At 38.9% G+C, this 15,098-nt stretch overlaps 1 protein-coding gene and 1 long non-coding RNA gene across 3 annotated transcripts; one reads left to right on the top strand and one right to left on the bottom strand.

Annotated features, from left to right (window-relative positions):
• Positions 1–4,227: 4,227 nt before the first annotated feature.
• LOC137989020 (uncharacterized) lies at positions 4,228–13,230 on the bottom strand. 2 transcript variants are annotated; one of them, XR_011120852.1, is made up of 3 exons: positions 13,107–13,230; positions 12,528–12,723; positions 4,228–4,942 (listed from the first exon to the last, which is right to left on the bottom strand). It is a non-coding gene; the product is annotated as an uncharacterized lncRNA (long non-coding RNA). The 2 variants fall into 2 exon arrangements; XR_011120849.1 differs by having other exon boundaries at positions 13,111–13,222.
• LOC137989000 (forkhead box protein B1-like) lies at positions 6,379–8,288 on the top strand. Its single transcript, XM_068834928.1, has one exon. It carries the CDS (start codon positions 6,629–6,631, stop codon positions 7,415–7,417), a length of 789 nt encoding a protein of 262 aa, XP_068691029.1. The 5' UTR covers positions 6,379–6,628; the 3' UTR covers positions 7,418–8,288.
• Positions 13,231–15,098: the final 1,868 nt, after the last annotated feature.

Below are 15,098 nucleotides of genomic sequence, written 5' to 3'. Positions count from 1 at the left end.
ACTTTTAAATCTTCACTGTATCGGCGATATAGCGCGGCTGACACTTTTTGCCCTTTTATCAGTCTACACCGACGCACGAACTGAGGCGCGGAAATGCAGTTAGGACCGCTTGATCACTTCGGAAGATTCGAGTGACGAAATTAAGAGATTGTGCTTGGGACACCAAAAATACCTAGATGGCTGAAAATATGGCAGTTTTGTCTTCATGGAGTAGTGAGACCTATTTCCGTTCTTTGCACCCATAAGATAGACGACGTTTTAATTGGGGCTTCACCCCGATAATATAATAGGGACCATGAGATCTATGACGGGGACATCGACGAAAAGGTCACTTCAAAATATAACTTTGCACTATCGTTAATCTTTCGCTATTTTCCCACCTCGTTTACGTCGCACAGTGTTAACGAAGAATCCTAAAATTAGATTGGTACGTGCGGTTACAAAGTAAAAATAGATATAATGAAAAGGTGCACATTTGTGAACTCTTGTTTTCATTAAAACCTTATATTTGGTGATTTCACGTTGCTATGCAGAGTACCTCGAAATTATTTTTCCTCTTTTAACCAATATTATTGTTTTGAGGCGTTATCTTTACCGTCGTCGCTTCCTTAACTCCCTGATTTTCCGTTCCCGACTGATATTTCTTATTTACCGTTTTCCAAAGAGATATACATAATCATATAAATCGTCTCCCCATAGATGGGTCCATAGATAGGCTGTAATTAAAAACATTGGTAGGCCATCCATAAACGGGCTATCATGCCCAGCACCGAATTTCCCAAAGTTCTTTGTTGTGATATTGTGTATGTGACCGGGCATACTCAATTTTATCTCAAATTCATTGTCATCGTTTGAACGAAAATGAATAGGTGTGGTTTGAGGAAGTGACCATTTACTGTGAAATATGTTTAGCTCAAATTGTTTTGAAAGAGCTTGCCGCAGCTATAATTTATTAGAGTTAGTGAAGCGAGCAACCACTCAGTTTTTCGATTTCCGATAACGCACTCTATTTGAAAACAACTCTTATTAGAGCTTTGCCTCCTTCGGCCGGAATATAATGGAAGTCATGACACGTACAAAGTACGAAATAACAACGTTAAATTTAAACTAACTCAGCTTGCGTTGAGGAGTTGACGAAATGAAGCATCAGGCTTTAAAGTTTATTTGGTGTAAGAGAGAGTTTACTTTTCTCCTTTTTCTTTACCTCGCCGTTTATGAACTAGACGGTTCAATAAAGGGAAAGTGTGGTGTTTGATTATAAGCGACTAGTAAACGTTTGCAACCGTTTTGGATTCAGTCGTTCAGGGTGGATTTTTTAATCGCAAAAAGTTCAATATGGATGGCTCATCCCGTTAAAATTTATTTGTTATCTTCAACATTTCTCATGTCTTTCTTGAAATTTCCTTCGGAACGAGAAGAAAAACGATGTTAGTGAGATTATCAAATCAAATACATAATGATTTGTGTCTAGCCGCCCTTTATACCGCTGAAGAATAGGGCCGGTTAAACTGGCCTTCGATCGTCATTGGCCAATCGCGTGAAGTATCCGGAAGACACAACAAGCTGGCGGCTTTCTATCAGTTGCCACACCTTTCCTTTCTGGAAAATTTTAATAACACTACTGTGATTTACGACGCTTCCGCAAGCCAATATATTTTATTACTAAATAAAATATGCTCTCCTCTCTACACAAGTCCAAAGCTGAAAGAAAAATTGTTTGTTAAACAACGGCAAAAGTCCAGAAACGTAAGATGGATGTGTAAATAAAAAGTGCGCAAGATTAAAACTACTCCAATTTGAAGCTTTAGACTGAAATCTCAATGCTTGTGACCGCTGAAATGAAGCTACTCACAGCAGTGATTTCCTCAGGGATGCTGTTTGTAATACTCTGCGAGTTGATGTTTGTTCGGATCTGTGGATGAAAATCTATAATCTCCTATAGCTTAGGATTCCAAGGGACCTCCATGAATCCACATGCAGCAACCCGTTAAATTAGAACAATCTTACACGGCGTTCTCAATTGCTCAACAAGAAAGTACTAACGAGTGGCAGATAGATTTTCCTTCACCAAAGGACTCACATAAAATCATCCATCTTGAACACCAATGAATGCAACACCGACTACTGTAGAAGAATGCTCAGCGGCTTTCAGTTGAATTGTCACTCTTCAGAATTTTGCCCAAAAACTCAAAAGTTAAAACCAGCTTGTACAACATAATAGCACCACGGGAAAGTACTGCTCAGTAACTTTCATGTGGATGCATGGTCACACTTTAGAATTTGACCGACAGACCCAAAACACGGAAGAACTTAGCAAAACACAAACAGCGTCACAGCAAAAGCACTTCTCACAGTAGATTTCATTTGGATGGCTGCACATTAATATTTTACCCAAAACTACTTTGCACCGCGTAATAAATAGCATTATAGGAAAGTAATGCTCTGTAGCTTTGATTAGAACATTCACACTTCAGGATTCCACCCACAGACTCGAAAGTTGGAATCACCCTGCGCTGCATAACAAACAGCACCACAGGAAAGTACTACTCTCAGGATTCCATATAGATTGTCACGATTTCAGATTTTACCCGCACACTACTAAAAAGATATAGAACCACCTTGTTCACCAAAATAAGCAACAGCAACTATCTTTTGAATGGTCACAATTTAGAATTTACGTCATTCCATGACCCATAGGCCAGAGTGTAACACTTGAGTGCGGGAAAAAAAAGATAAAAACTTGGGCATTTTTCACCAGAACACAAACGAATTAATCCGTGACCGCTTGTTGTCGCAAAGATGGAGCACGTAACGGCAAATTTGCCAAACAAACGTTGCTTCGAAACCTATGTTTCGGATTTTCTGCAATGTTCGGGTGTACGTTGAAAAAGCTATGCAAATGGTATCTGTTCCGATTAAGAGAAGACTGAGACCCCTAAAACTCCCGCCGCATTCACGACGGCTGAGTTTGGAAGCTTATCGTTCAGTTTTACACAAAATATGAACATTTTTAAGGGTTCATAAGGCGAAGGTAACATTCCCCTCAAAACTAACTTCGAAAATCTTCGTTGAGCTCAGTTCAAGTAATAGATATTTTTACCAAGTTGGATTCCACCGTCGAGGTTACACACCAGGATCATGAGATTTATACAATAAGAACACTGACAATCATTTTCAACCGTAGAAAATGAAAGCAGGTGATTTCTGCCCTGCGAAGTATAAATTGACAGTCGAAAACCATGATTCCCTGCCATGTTGTCTGGGTTTTTACGATTTCGTTTGAAAAGCCATGATTACGCTTAAGATGACATTTCAATTGCCGCAGTGATGCTGAAAACTGCTGCAAGGCCTGGATAAAACAAATATTTTCCGTTAACTTTAAGAAACCTGGTTGCTTAAACCTCAGATCAAAACTGAAGTTGATCTGTAATTTCGCGACGAAAACTGAGATCACGAAAAAGAACAAAACGACATCAAAAAGGTTTTTTTTGTTCAGGTCATCTCCTTGAGAGCGTCTTAGAACGAACTGGTTGTAATGATATATTTAGATTTAATCTAATTTAAGATAAACCTTGGGATTGAAGGACAAAGTAGACTAGAACGAGTTTCTCTGTGGAAACGATTCTACCATTTGAACATTTCAATAATGCTGGAAAACAGTTCTCATACAGAACGTGGATAAGAAAACATGCGATTTTTGAAATTGGTTCCTATGCGCAAACCAACAGGGGTTAAAACTTGAAAATTAAACACCTCTGATAACCATGATTTTGCGGGGGCAACCGGCGAGTGAGTTAATTGAAAGCAAAACCAGAATGACACGACCAAGGAACGTTTAGAGTTGCTGACAGAGTAATTGGCGCTCTCATGTTCGAACCGGACACCCAAGACAAAACCACCCAAGAAGTCAAGTCGCGGGAAAAAACCTGCCACAGCTTGAACAAAATTGCAAAGCGCCACTAAAATTTTAATTTCTTTGGATTTTCCATGAAACCAATAATTTCAAACCACAGGGTGTGTTACAAAGTAGCCATCGACTCAAAGTTTTATTAGTTCAAAATTCGCCATTAAAGGCCGACTTTTCGTCTCGAATAGATTGAAGCGATCATCAAACAAAAGTCGGTAAAATGTTAAGTGATAGAAACCCTGAAAATTACGTAAAACAAGAAGTTTGTTTTGTATCAGTCAAAAGATGATCAAGTTAAATGAATGTATCACAAATAGTTCTGCGTTTAGTTTGGATACTTTAAAATTGAACGCGAGTTTTCTGAGCAACGCAATATGTACAAGAGGTACAACAAAGTGGACTCAAATGTAAAGTATACAGATTTCCAAAACTCGAATTGGAGGATTCCACGAAGTAGTGTCCCAAAATGTCATGGTTTCAATGTTTTTGTTTGAAATCTTTTTCTAGGAAACCTTGAGATCTAAGGGCTTTTGTGTTGTTCCTAACAGGCTTAAAACTAATAGAATGACAATGCCGAGAGAAGATTGACAATTCACTTTCCCGTCATTTTAATACTGAATAATCGGGAAAGCTATCGTTTTTTTCTAACACACCAGAAATGTCCTCAAAGGTGAATGCCACCGTAATTAATTTCACTTTTCCAATTTCGCACAAAATAATAAATTTGAGCCGTTGGAAGGCGCATCAAACTTGTTTGTTCATGTCATCTCTTTTAATATAAAAGTTTGAGAGTGTTTACTTAAAGTGTCTATATTCTTTGCTTTGTGTGAGCCTTATTCATTAATAGCGAATCTTTAACGTATCCGTCAATAGCTTTGATGCCATAACAAAAAAGCTATGGTTTTATTTAACAATAGCTTCAAAGAGGAACGAGGGTACAGTATTTACATTTGCAATCCAAACAAAAATGTGCCTGGACCAATTATCTTCAAAAGACGCCTTTTTCATTTTAAGTTTTTCATTCTTCGTCGTCACCTGTAATAGAAAAAAAATAATAAATTGTCGGTGAAGTCAGAAGATTTCTTACAAAACGACATTTCTCATTGTGAACAGCTACCCGAGTAAAACACCAGGGACTTAAAATTTCTCGTAGGCTGTTCCATGGTAACTTTCGCATTGGGAGGTGAAACGCTCTTTCTGAAAGCCATGAAATCTCGCTCCAATTAAACTTGCTTCTTATTTAAAATGTTTAACTAAACATATATGTATTTTTTAATTTCTAGCTTAATTTCCTAAAACTACAATAACTGAATCAGCCTCCTCAAAAAATCATCAAATATATTTACACTTTAAATTGCTATTAAGTATTTAAGTGATTTCCACTGTTGCTTTTCTTTAAGGAAAGTCACCTTAATAACGAAGTCTCCACAAAAAGAAAAAAAAATTCAAATTAGGCAAAAAAGGCAAATGAATGATTTTGGGTTTCGTAGGTATTTATTTCTTGAAGACTTGGGAAAATAATAGCAGATAAAGAATCAAAGCTTTTTTTACAATTAGATTTTGCAATAATTAGAATGTGACGGGACGTATGCGCTTTTGCAAGGGGCACCAAAAAAAGTGCGTTAGTAGAGTCAAAGCGTTTTCCAATATATAGAAATTAGTTTAATTTTGATCTGGGTCTTTGCCGCATACCGCCTTTCGTTCATTAAGTATGCCCGAAATGGCCACAGGAAACTTTAATAAGAGTTGCAGAGATTTACCTAGGCGCATTGCAAAACGAGCTTTCAATTTACAGTAGGCGGCTAATGTGGTGAAAGCAATATGACTGAAAAAACTCCTGATTGCTTACGTTCGATTTCTTGCAAAATTGCGGTGTGTGAGCTTTTTTGTGAGGGAAAAACGCCCGACAGCTAGCGTTTAAACAAAGAGTTTAAATTGCCTAAAGGAATGGATTTCTACCGGCGCTTTTGACGTCCGGAAAGCTGTGAGGCACATAAACAATAAACGCGCAGTGTCCCTCTCTGCATACACTAACTCAGCGGTGTTGGCCGTTCATGAAAGAGAAACACATTCCTTATACCACCAAGAGCTCTCGTGTTTAATTAGCATGGTCCTCAACAGAGAATTACTTCAACTTCACGTACGGATGAATACAATTTGTAATAAAGCGAGTTCCATCAGCGTTTTTTTACGCCGAAAGCCTCACGAATACGAAACTTCCTGCCTGTTCGACAACGCCGACGGAACCTTTGTAGTGTTTCGCGGTCGATGACACGTGAGTTAGCAGCGACCCAAATTTGAATATTTTATTTAAACTAATATAAAAGGCGGCCTTTTGTTTTGCAGCAAACTTCAATAAGAAAATTAACGAGTAATTTAGGTAAGTTTCGCTTTGATAGACATGTGCTAATTAGGTATTCTGTATTTAATAGAAGTCTTGAAGCTGCCGACCTGTTGTGTCAACAGTTTTGTGACATTGAAGCGCGCTGCACAGTTCACCTCGAATCGGCCTCAAACAAAGAAAGTTTTTGAAGTTGTCGGTGTGTTTAGCCAGTGCCATTGATTTCGAGAGTTTAAATACACACAAGAACTGCACACAAAAGCTCGACATCTGTGTAACAGCTTCTTCTGAGAGTGATTTGTCCGTAGATTAAGGACCATTGGTGAGACTTGGCTGAGCTAACAAGCTATACCACGAAAGATCGAGGATAAAGCATCAAGATGCCAAGGCCTCTAAGGAATAGCTACGGGAGCGCAAAGCCGCCATATTCCTACATCTCATTGACTGCGATGGCAATACAGAGCTCTCCGCAAAAGATGCTTTCACTGAGTGAAATCTACCAGTTTATCATGGACCATTTTCCCTTCTACAGGGAAAACACACAACGGTGGCAGAACTCATTAAGACACAACCTGAGCTTCAATGACTGTTTTCTAAAGATCCCCAGAAGACCCGATCAGCCTGGGAAAGGAAGCCTTTGGGCTCTGCATCCAGACTGCGGGACAATGTTCGAGAATGGAAGTTTTCTTCGTCGGAGGAAACGCTTCAAATCCGACAGGGAGAGAGCGACTAAGCTAGCGAAGATAATCACTAACGACAGAAAAGAGACACAAATGAAAGCCGACAGCCTTGTTCGCTGCATCTCGCCTGCTGGAGGGACTCAGGCAGCTTTCAAGCATCCTTTTAACATTGAGAATCTCATAGGGTTAGACCTCAAGGGCGTTCAGCAGTCCTGCCCAGCCATGACTGCCTCTATACCTTCCCTGCCAACTTGTCCATCTTGTGTAAATCCATCTCCGCCGAGTACAGCTCTTTCCGCATATCAGGCAAATCTTTGGTCCACCGTTCCAACGGCGGCGTATTTTGCCAAACCGTGCCCGCAACACGAACGCTTTAAGAACTACGAAATCGCGCGGGTTGAACAACAGTTTTACACTGGGGATCTTGCATCCTTTTACTCGACAGTTTCAGTCAATAACGGTGTACCTCCCCAAGGAATATTTCGGTGATGGGATTCAAAAAGCAGCAAGGATGACTAAAGGAAAACATTTATAATTTTAAAAAGATATTTTATTTAATACCGAACAGAATAACCAAGACAACACTGAACTCTTTTCTTAGGAAACACAGAACTCCAGAAAGTCTGTACAGTCCCGTCGACTCAAACGAAACGGCTGCAGCACCAGCCGAAATGGAAAGGACACAATGGTCGAGTTCTGGTCCAAAAATTTCTTCTACTGAGGAACACTTAGAGAACCAAATGCCCGTGACTAGATAAACAAAGACATATCAAGACCGTTTAAATCCTGAGAAAACGAATTAAACTGAGGAACATCATGAGCTGAACAGAAGCAAATCTTCGCAAATTGAATACAAAACGTACAATTATAGAATATGAAAAGCACTGTCTTCATTAAACCCATAACATTAAGAATGATATTTTTGTCGAATGAAAAATGAAGATGATTCACTGGGTAAAGAAATTATTTCGAAATTTAGACCTGAAATCATTAAGTCAAATATTGTTTCTGTTAAATTCAATTTGGTCGTGATAACTTTGCAAGTTTGGTTCCTTAAACTCAATCTTCAATCCATCGCCTCTTGGTTCGTACATACTGGAACACTGCGTTAGTTTTATGGCTAACATTATAGTTGATTTTATTACCACAAGAAACTCTATTGTAAAAAAAAAAAAAGAGTAAATGCGTTAAATGCAAAATGTAGCCATTCAGATTATTAAATTATAGCCTCGGTATTGTAAACATTTGTACTAAGCTCTCAACCTGTATACATTTTATATTTTTGTTGGTTTTAAAAGGTAGTACCGTGTTAAGCGTTTATGTAAATATATTTGACAGTTTTTGCAAAACGTTTCTGGTGATTTTGTCTAAAAACCCGGAAGCAAAGCCTTTTGAACCCTTAAACACTCAATTTTTTTTGAAACGTATTACCAAAAATTGAGATTTTCTGCGGACAAATTTGTTTTTCATGCGTAGGGATAACATATGACTACCATACTCGTTCAAGACTCTGAAGACTCTGAAGACTTATAGTTTCTTAAACTAGGGAGAGCGGAGAAGAAATCAAGTTTGCGAGGAAGTGATACGACAAAAAAAAGATAGACAACGGAACATTTGTTTCGTGAACCAGTAGGACAGGTTTAACCACTACAAATGGGGAAAAGTTTGTGATCAACCATACGAACTGAGAAAGTCGAACCATTTGTTAATTGAAAACCTCACTGGCCCCATACGCGTGCATTTCCCGCCCTTTCAACCATCGTCCCCGTCAGTTTGACAAAGATGACAATTGCTTTTTGCTTCGCCTTTGCTTCTTTTTAATTTTGTACTCATTAATTGTCAAACAGAAGGGCTATAACTTGATGCCTTGAGCTTTGTCTTTAATTGAACGCAATTTTAAATACAAAACTTTGTTCAACTACCATGAAACCGGCATTTTAAGGTTTTTGATTGAAAAGCTGTTCATCGGGAAAAAATGATTGAAGCAGGCAAAGTTGGCATTTTCCTGCCTTATGGTCGGAATAAACACTGAACTGACACAAAGCAAACATTAGATCGAATTTTCAAAACATTGAAGCTTGTGCGGCTGAAATAAAGTCAAACGGAAATGTGTTTTTCAAGGTGAATCAAGTTGCTAAGCAAATAACCGTACAAGAAGAGAATTTTCTTTGAATGAAGAGAAGAAAATGGTTGCCTCGCTCGGCAACTGATCTCAGGGATAACAAATAAATCTTGATTGAAAACAGAAATTCATCTGGGTGTTCCGGCCCACGAACTTACGGCCATACCGCATTCTCAACTTGCACTGTCCTGTCATTCTATTCATTTGATGTTGGTGCAGTAAATGTGTGTTGTTGCAACAATGTTGGTTCACTTCGATGGTCAATCTCTCCGAGGCATCGGTTTGGCCCTCTCAGCATCATAGGCCTACTTAATCAATTATTCGTGCCATTTTATGTCCTCAAAAAATAGTCCTGTCAGTCATAGGCTGACACACAACACTAGACGAAGCAAAAGACAGCCGGAGTGCCAAAGAGGTTTATCGTGTGAGGATAGAGGAGCTATGAAGAAGAGCTTGCACTCTCAGGCCTAGCAAAATAGCTTGTATTATCTGGAACTCATTCTAATTTGGACAAATCTGACTGAATAAAACACTCACGAAATGCTGAGTGCTAACTAATTTGAGCGGCAAAGCATCTTGATCGACATAGCACCCACAATTAGGAAAATGAAAATCCAATCAGACAGGCGAGTGTGTGTCAAATTCATATGTAGTGTCCACCAAAATTATCGGTGTAAGTCAAATATTTACTCATGCAGCCCAATATCATTGGCCATTCTTTACAAAACGCCTTTAGAATCGTAGACAACGATGATAAAGTGTGATGTTGGACAGGTCGTAGATATAATAACCACAAATGGATGAAAAGATTTAGCCGGAAGAGAATACTTCGCATTAACTCGCAGTTAAAACTCAGCCAACCCCCCCAAAACGCTTTCAAAACCTAAAGCTTAATCGGATGCGGTCTCAGCGATGAGCCTCGAGCGGCAAACACAACACACAGAGATAAGTTTTAGAGGGATGAAAAATAACATGCCCTTATGAGAGATTCAGCTGTCCCCGGTAACACGTAATACATATGCGCACTTGACGGGAAGCAGTTGATGTTCCACAATTAAACCTAACAAAGGATATACCTGAGGAAAACGAGCCAGAAATCTTGATTCCCTTCATTCAACGTTGCTGTTTTGTCTAGTTTTTTTAAGGTCTCTTGTAAACCAGCTGCCCTGTATTAACAAGGAAACAAAATTCGCTTTCGAAAAAAAAAAGCATGTCATTCGAGTTCGAATACAGAAGTACGTACACTTGTTGTGGCTCGCAAGATACATAGTTTCGACAAAGGGGCACTGGACAGCTGGAATGCTTTCCGGGTTGTTTTCGTCTTTTAGTACCCATCATTACCCTAAGATGCCAAAGTTAACGGAGCTTTCAACTTGAAAAAACTTTCGTTTACTCTGTCACAGTACCAAATAGGCTTGTAAACAGTTTCACACTTGTTTGAAATACACTTAAGTACATTTAATTCAGTGAATAAGAAACTGATATTTTTTTTTCTTTCGAGTCACGGTTGTCCAAAATAATTGTAGCGGACTCACGGCAAAATTCTATAACAGTCTAATTTAATTTTACAACTTCAATCCCGTAACATTTTTCCGCGTTCATAGTTTGATTTGTACAGAGAAAAAGAACAAGAAACACTGCTGAACCTCTTGATGATTAGTGGTATTTTCTTCTTTTTACGGTTCATTCAAGTTGAAATGAATGAAACTGTTTCAGGTTAGTGTAAGAGGCATGAAATACTGCAATCAAAATTTACAAGAAGTAAGAAAGCACTTTATTAAAAGCAATATAATTGCAATCTTTTGTAGCTTCGCGCTCCGGGGCACATAAGAATACCCGACAAAATTTAATAAACTTTCAGTCCACTTTGGAGGTTGCAACTTATCTTCACCATTCAAAGGAACCCAAACTATACCCTGAGAACGTCTCGTGCAAGCGTTTTGCACGATTCTCGTGACACGAATATCGCACAGACTTTGATAGCGGCCTTCTGTTGAAAGTGCAAGCAAGTCCAGCTAGGAGACATGGTAATAATAATAAACGGCTTTGTTCCTGCGAATTTGCGGTATGCTTTGAAGTTGAGTTACTCCCTCGCCGACTATAGGCTTAATAAACCTTCCTGAGCACCCAAGACCCATATGGGCCTTTGTCTTGCGACACAGCGACCGTCTTCAGGTGGCATGGTAATTTTGCTGACTTGAACGCAAATAAAATGAAAGTTTGCATTGAATTAATTTTCACCAATAGTCAGTAAAGTGTTAAAGAAAGAAACCGAATCCACATCAGCTTATCTTCAGAGCTGGGACGTCCACGATTCGGGGTGTAATCAATGCGTATTGCAAAGTCATCCTCAATCCTTTGGTTTCTGCTGTCAACAAAGAAACTACCTTTAAGAAAAGTCCACTCTAACTTTTTGATAATGTAGTGATTGGAATGTTATGCCCCTCACGGTCTATCATGTTGCGGAAACAACACACATAGTCGAGAATTCAAGTACGGATGGAAGAACGTTTGGTTATCCTTGACAGACAAAAACCTCAAACCATTTCTCGTTTAATTAATGCAAAAAGAAACATTTTTTTCCTGTTCGTTCGTCCTGACAAGCAATTTTCCATTTCTACACTTTAGCTTCTCTGCAGCGTCTCGCTAAAAAAACCTGACGAGAGAAATAATCAGCATTCAGAGCTGCACAAATTACGACAGCGACCAAGTTGACTTGGCTCCGTGTTGTAACGACATTTCAAATGCTGAAGAAGGGCTGCTTTTGCCACATTTTTTTTTTACCAAACTATAAGAGAGATTTAACATCGCGTTTAAGGCAAACGACATTTTACCGAAAATGAAAGGAATTTGTTTGATATAAGCTAATTTCTTCCCTGCTAGCTCAACTGAGATATCCTGCAACTTCTCAAAAGAAGCGACACGAGTTAGAATTTAAAAAATTTAAAACTGTTAAGCCCTGCGTATTCGGTAAAAGGTCAACCTTCGGCTTCACTTGAATTTGCGTTTCGCAAAAAAGATCAACGAAATATGCTTAAGTTTAGCTGATTCCTTGGCTGATAGACACAGACACCCACAATTCTTCTGAAAAGACGGAGATAGAAGTTAAAAGATAATTTTGGTGCTTATATAACAAACAGCAGCCCATCGTTTGCTGTTTCATGTATTTTCCTATTCACTCTAAAGCCAACACTCATTTGCCTTGATTGCCAGCGCGCATGCTTAAATGCTCAGCGCGAAACGCTTTCTGGTGCCAGCACTTTCAAGCTGATGTATCCAACGTTCCCGGAGTGTCGTTTGAGAAATAAATTGATGCAAGGGCTGTACTGAGGAAGAATTAATCAGAGAACGGAGAAACCTGTTCTTAGCACTTAAGACTCTTCTTAAAGAATTAAATGACGCGTAGTTTGTCATTTAATGACAGCATCGAAAAAAACTAAGCTCGCGCTTAAAAGTACGAAGCTAGAAGAAACCTACCTCCGAAGAATCACAGAAAGCTACCCGTTTTAACATTGGCTCGTCGACGTAACTGAGCTTCAACAGTTGTTAGGACTAAGCAACGATTTTGAAACGGTAACGCAGCTTTCCAAGGTGCTTCGTTCCCGCGCTTTGACTGCTTCGTTTCTCCACACGGTATTCTCTTTCGAGAGCTTCGTTTTCGACACTATCGTAACTGGACGGAAAAAAAGTTTTAAATGAACTTCAAGAGCATCAAATCATCTTGCATCAAATCGAGTCTAGCGTGAATAAAAAATAAGTATCAATAAAAATGCGTTTGACACAACTCATTTAGGCGATGAAAAATATAGTTATGAAATTTGAAAACAGCCCTGATTAATTTTTTGCAAAAGAAACAAGAATAAATCAGGTCCATTGGTAAAATAAATCCTTATTTGTACCAAATCAACCAAAGACTTTTAACTCTTTGTTTTGCTATAGAATCCGGTGAAAATAGCCGCAGTGTCGTCTGTAGAAGCCGAAGCCAAACACTTAAGCTTTCTTTCACAGCAACCCACCCGGTAAAAGGACTACAGTTAACGTAATTCAGAGAACTACCTGCCTCTAAACCCCACACGTGGCCTTCCTATATCATACGGAGGCGCCGCTCGCCACTCGCCGCTCGCAAAGAAGTCATAAAGGCGTCCGGGTAATAAAGCAAAAAACAAATCGGGAAAAATCAACAGGGAATTCAGAGTTTGTATTCGGGTCACAATTTAATTAAAAAGGCTTTAATTATCAAGTGGGGGCGGTTTAATTGCCGACCGGCAAAGCTTTGTGCCCAACCGTCATATTGAGAAAGTTATTTCTTTCTTCAAGCTTAGCGGAGCGCCTTCTCTTTATGAACTCGCGAGCCGGAAAAGATGCCACGTATAATTTAGGCGTGAAATGTCATGTTCTTACAAACAGTGCTAAACGATTACAAGAAAACTTTACGATTTGTTGTCACCAAAAACGACAACTGTTTTCCCCGCGAAAAGATAACGGATTTTTGTTTTGACGGAATGAACCACTTTTGTTTGTCGGTAGAATTCCGAAGAAAAATATTTACCTAATAAAAATCAATATTCGACCTTTATGAGGAGCGCTCTTTAATTCCTAAAACCTACACCACCCTAGGCTAATTAAAATAAACCTGTTGAAATTGATTACTGGAAAAGCTAATAAAATTGTCTTATTTTGTTCGATGGCACACGAAGGAAAAGAAAATAATGCTTTGACGACATACATTCGGTGGTTTGTCCATTTTTATTTCCTCACAAAAGAACGGGACAATTTCAAGGGAATCTTAATGTTCGATAAACACATATTTGACCAACAGTTTCTCACTGCGGGAAAGTTTGTTTTTGAGGCTTTTATGCTATCCCGATGACAATTTTATTGTTTATTCTTTGTTTGCTTAAGTCGATGACAATTTTATTTGGTTCTTCTTTACGACTATTGCGCACAGTGATGCCGGTTTTTGTTTCGTAATAAAGCGCCGATCGAAAACCGCTTTGAAGCTGCCGCCCTAAACCTAAACTCAGTTGGCGTTTTAATAACAAACTCTCATCTTTTAAGGCTTAATACCGCGACGAGGAACATTTAGCAAACATTCTACCAGTTATCTTGGTATCGATCTAGTTTTGTCTTGACAGAATTGGAATCAAATCCGATTCGATCTGGTATACTGAGCTTCTGAAAGCGACCGCGAAGCAAAAACTATCTGTCAAAATGGTAAATTTCATTTGCACAAAATGCTGAAATTAATAACAATGATGTGTGTGCATCGGCGCTTCGCTTTTATTTCAAACTTATTCAGAATCACAGAGGTGTGAAAAAATCTCTTTCAAACCAACTGATGCATTCTGTGATCTTAAAAATTGGAATAATTTGACGTACAGAGAAACTAAATGCAAAAGAAGTTCCATGGTTTTTGAAGAATGGTGGTTCAATAAGAATGAGTTTAAATCCTCGAAAATTTTTTCGTTTTCCTTTGCCTGAAGGCCACAGCTGGATGGGAAGTTGGAATTCTTAAGGCAAAATTAAATGAAAGAGAACTCCTAAAACCCGAACGATGGCGAATGCGGGACGAATAGCCGAAACAATGCGAAGTTACAGTATTCGGACGTATACGGAAAAACACTCGTCGACCATCACGTGACTAGAGTACCACGATCACCCTGGAACCATCAGACTTTGATTTCTCAAAATCTTGTAATTTCTTTGAAAAGTTCTGGGCTGCAATTGGATTTCTGCCTTGGTCAGAGATGTGTATGACAACTGCCGGACAAATACAACTACTACCACAGAAGTGTAACCGAAGGGTTTAAGACACAGCATTGCACGGCGATTCAGAGATCCCCGGTTTAATTAAGCCCTATTTTAGAGAAATTGTGCTGGAACCTCACATATCCTTCTGTTGTGTCTCTCCCTTCGAGTAATCATGTACCTATTCCAGACTGGTATTTTCATTAGTCACCTTGTTCTGTAGCTTCCAATTCTTTTGTTATCAGCGCTATAGCTAGCTGCATTGTTTCTGTTGTATCATGTGTTGTTTCGTTTCCAACC

Source organism: Montipora foliosa, chromosome 2 (assembly GCF_036669935.1).
Source record: "Montipora foliosa isolate CH-2021 chromosome 2, ASM3666993v2, whole genome shotgun sequence".
NCBI classification, from domain to species: domain Eukaryota; kingdom Metazoa; phylum Cnidaria; class Anthozoa; order Scleractinia; family Acroporidae; genus Montipora; species Montipora foliosa.
This window is presented reverse-complemented; position numbering and strand designations above follow the sequence as displayed.

Bases quoted from the DNA above. Each gene is read 5' to 3' on its own strand.
- LOC137989000 (XM_068834928.1), top strand. From the start codon at position 6,629: ATGCCAAGGCCTCTAAGGAATAGCTACGGGAGCGCAAAGCCGCCATAT.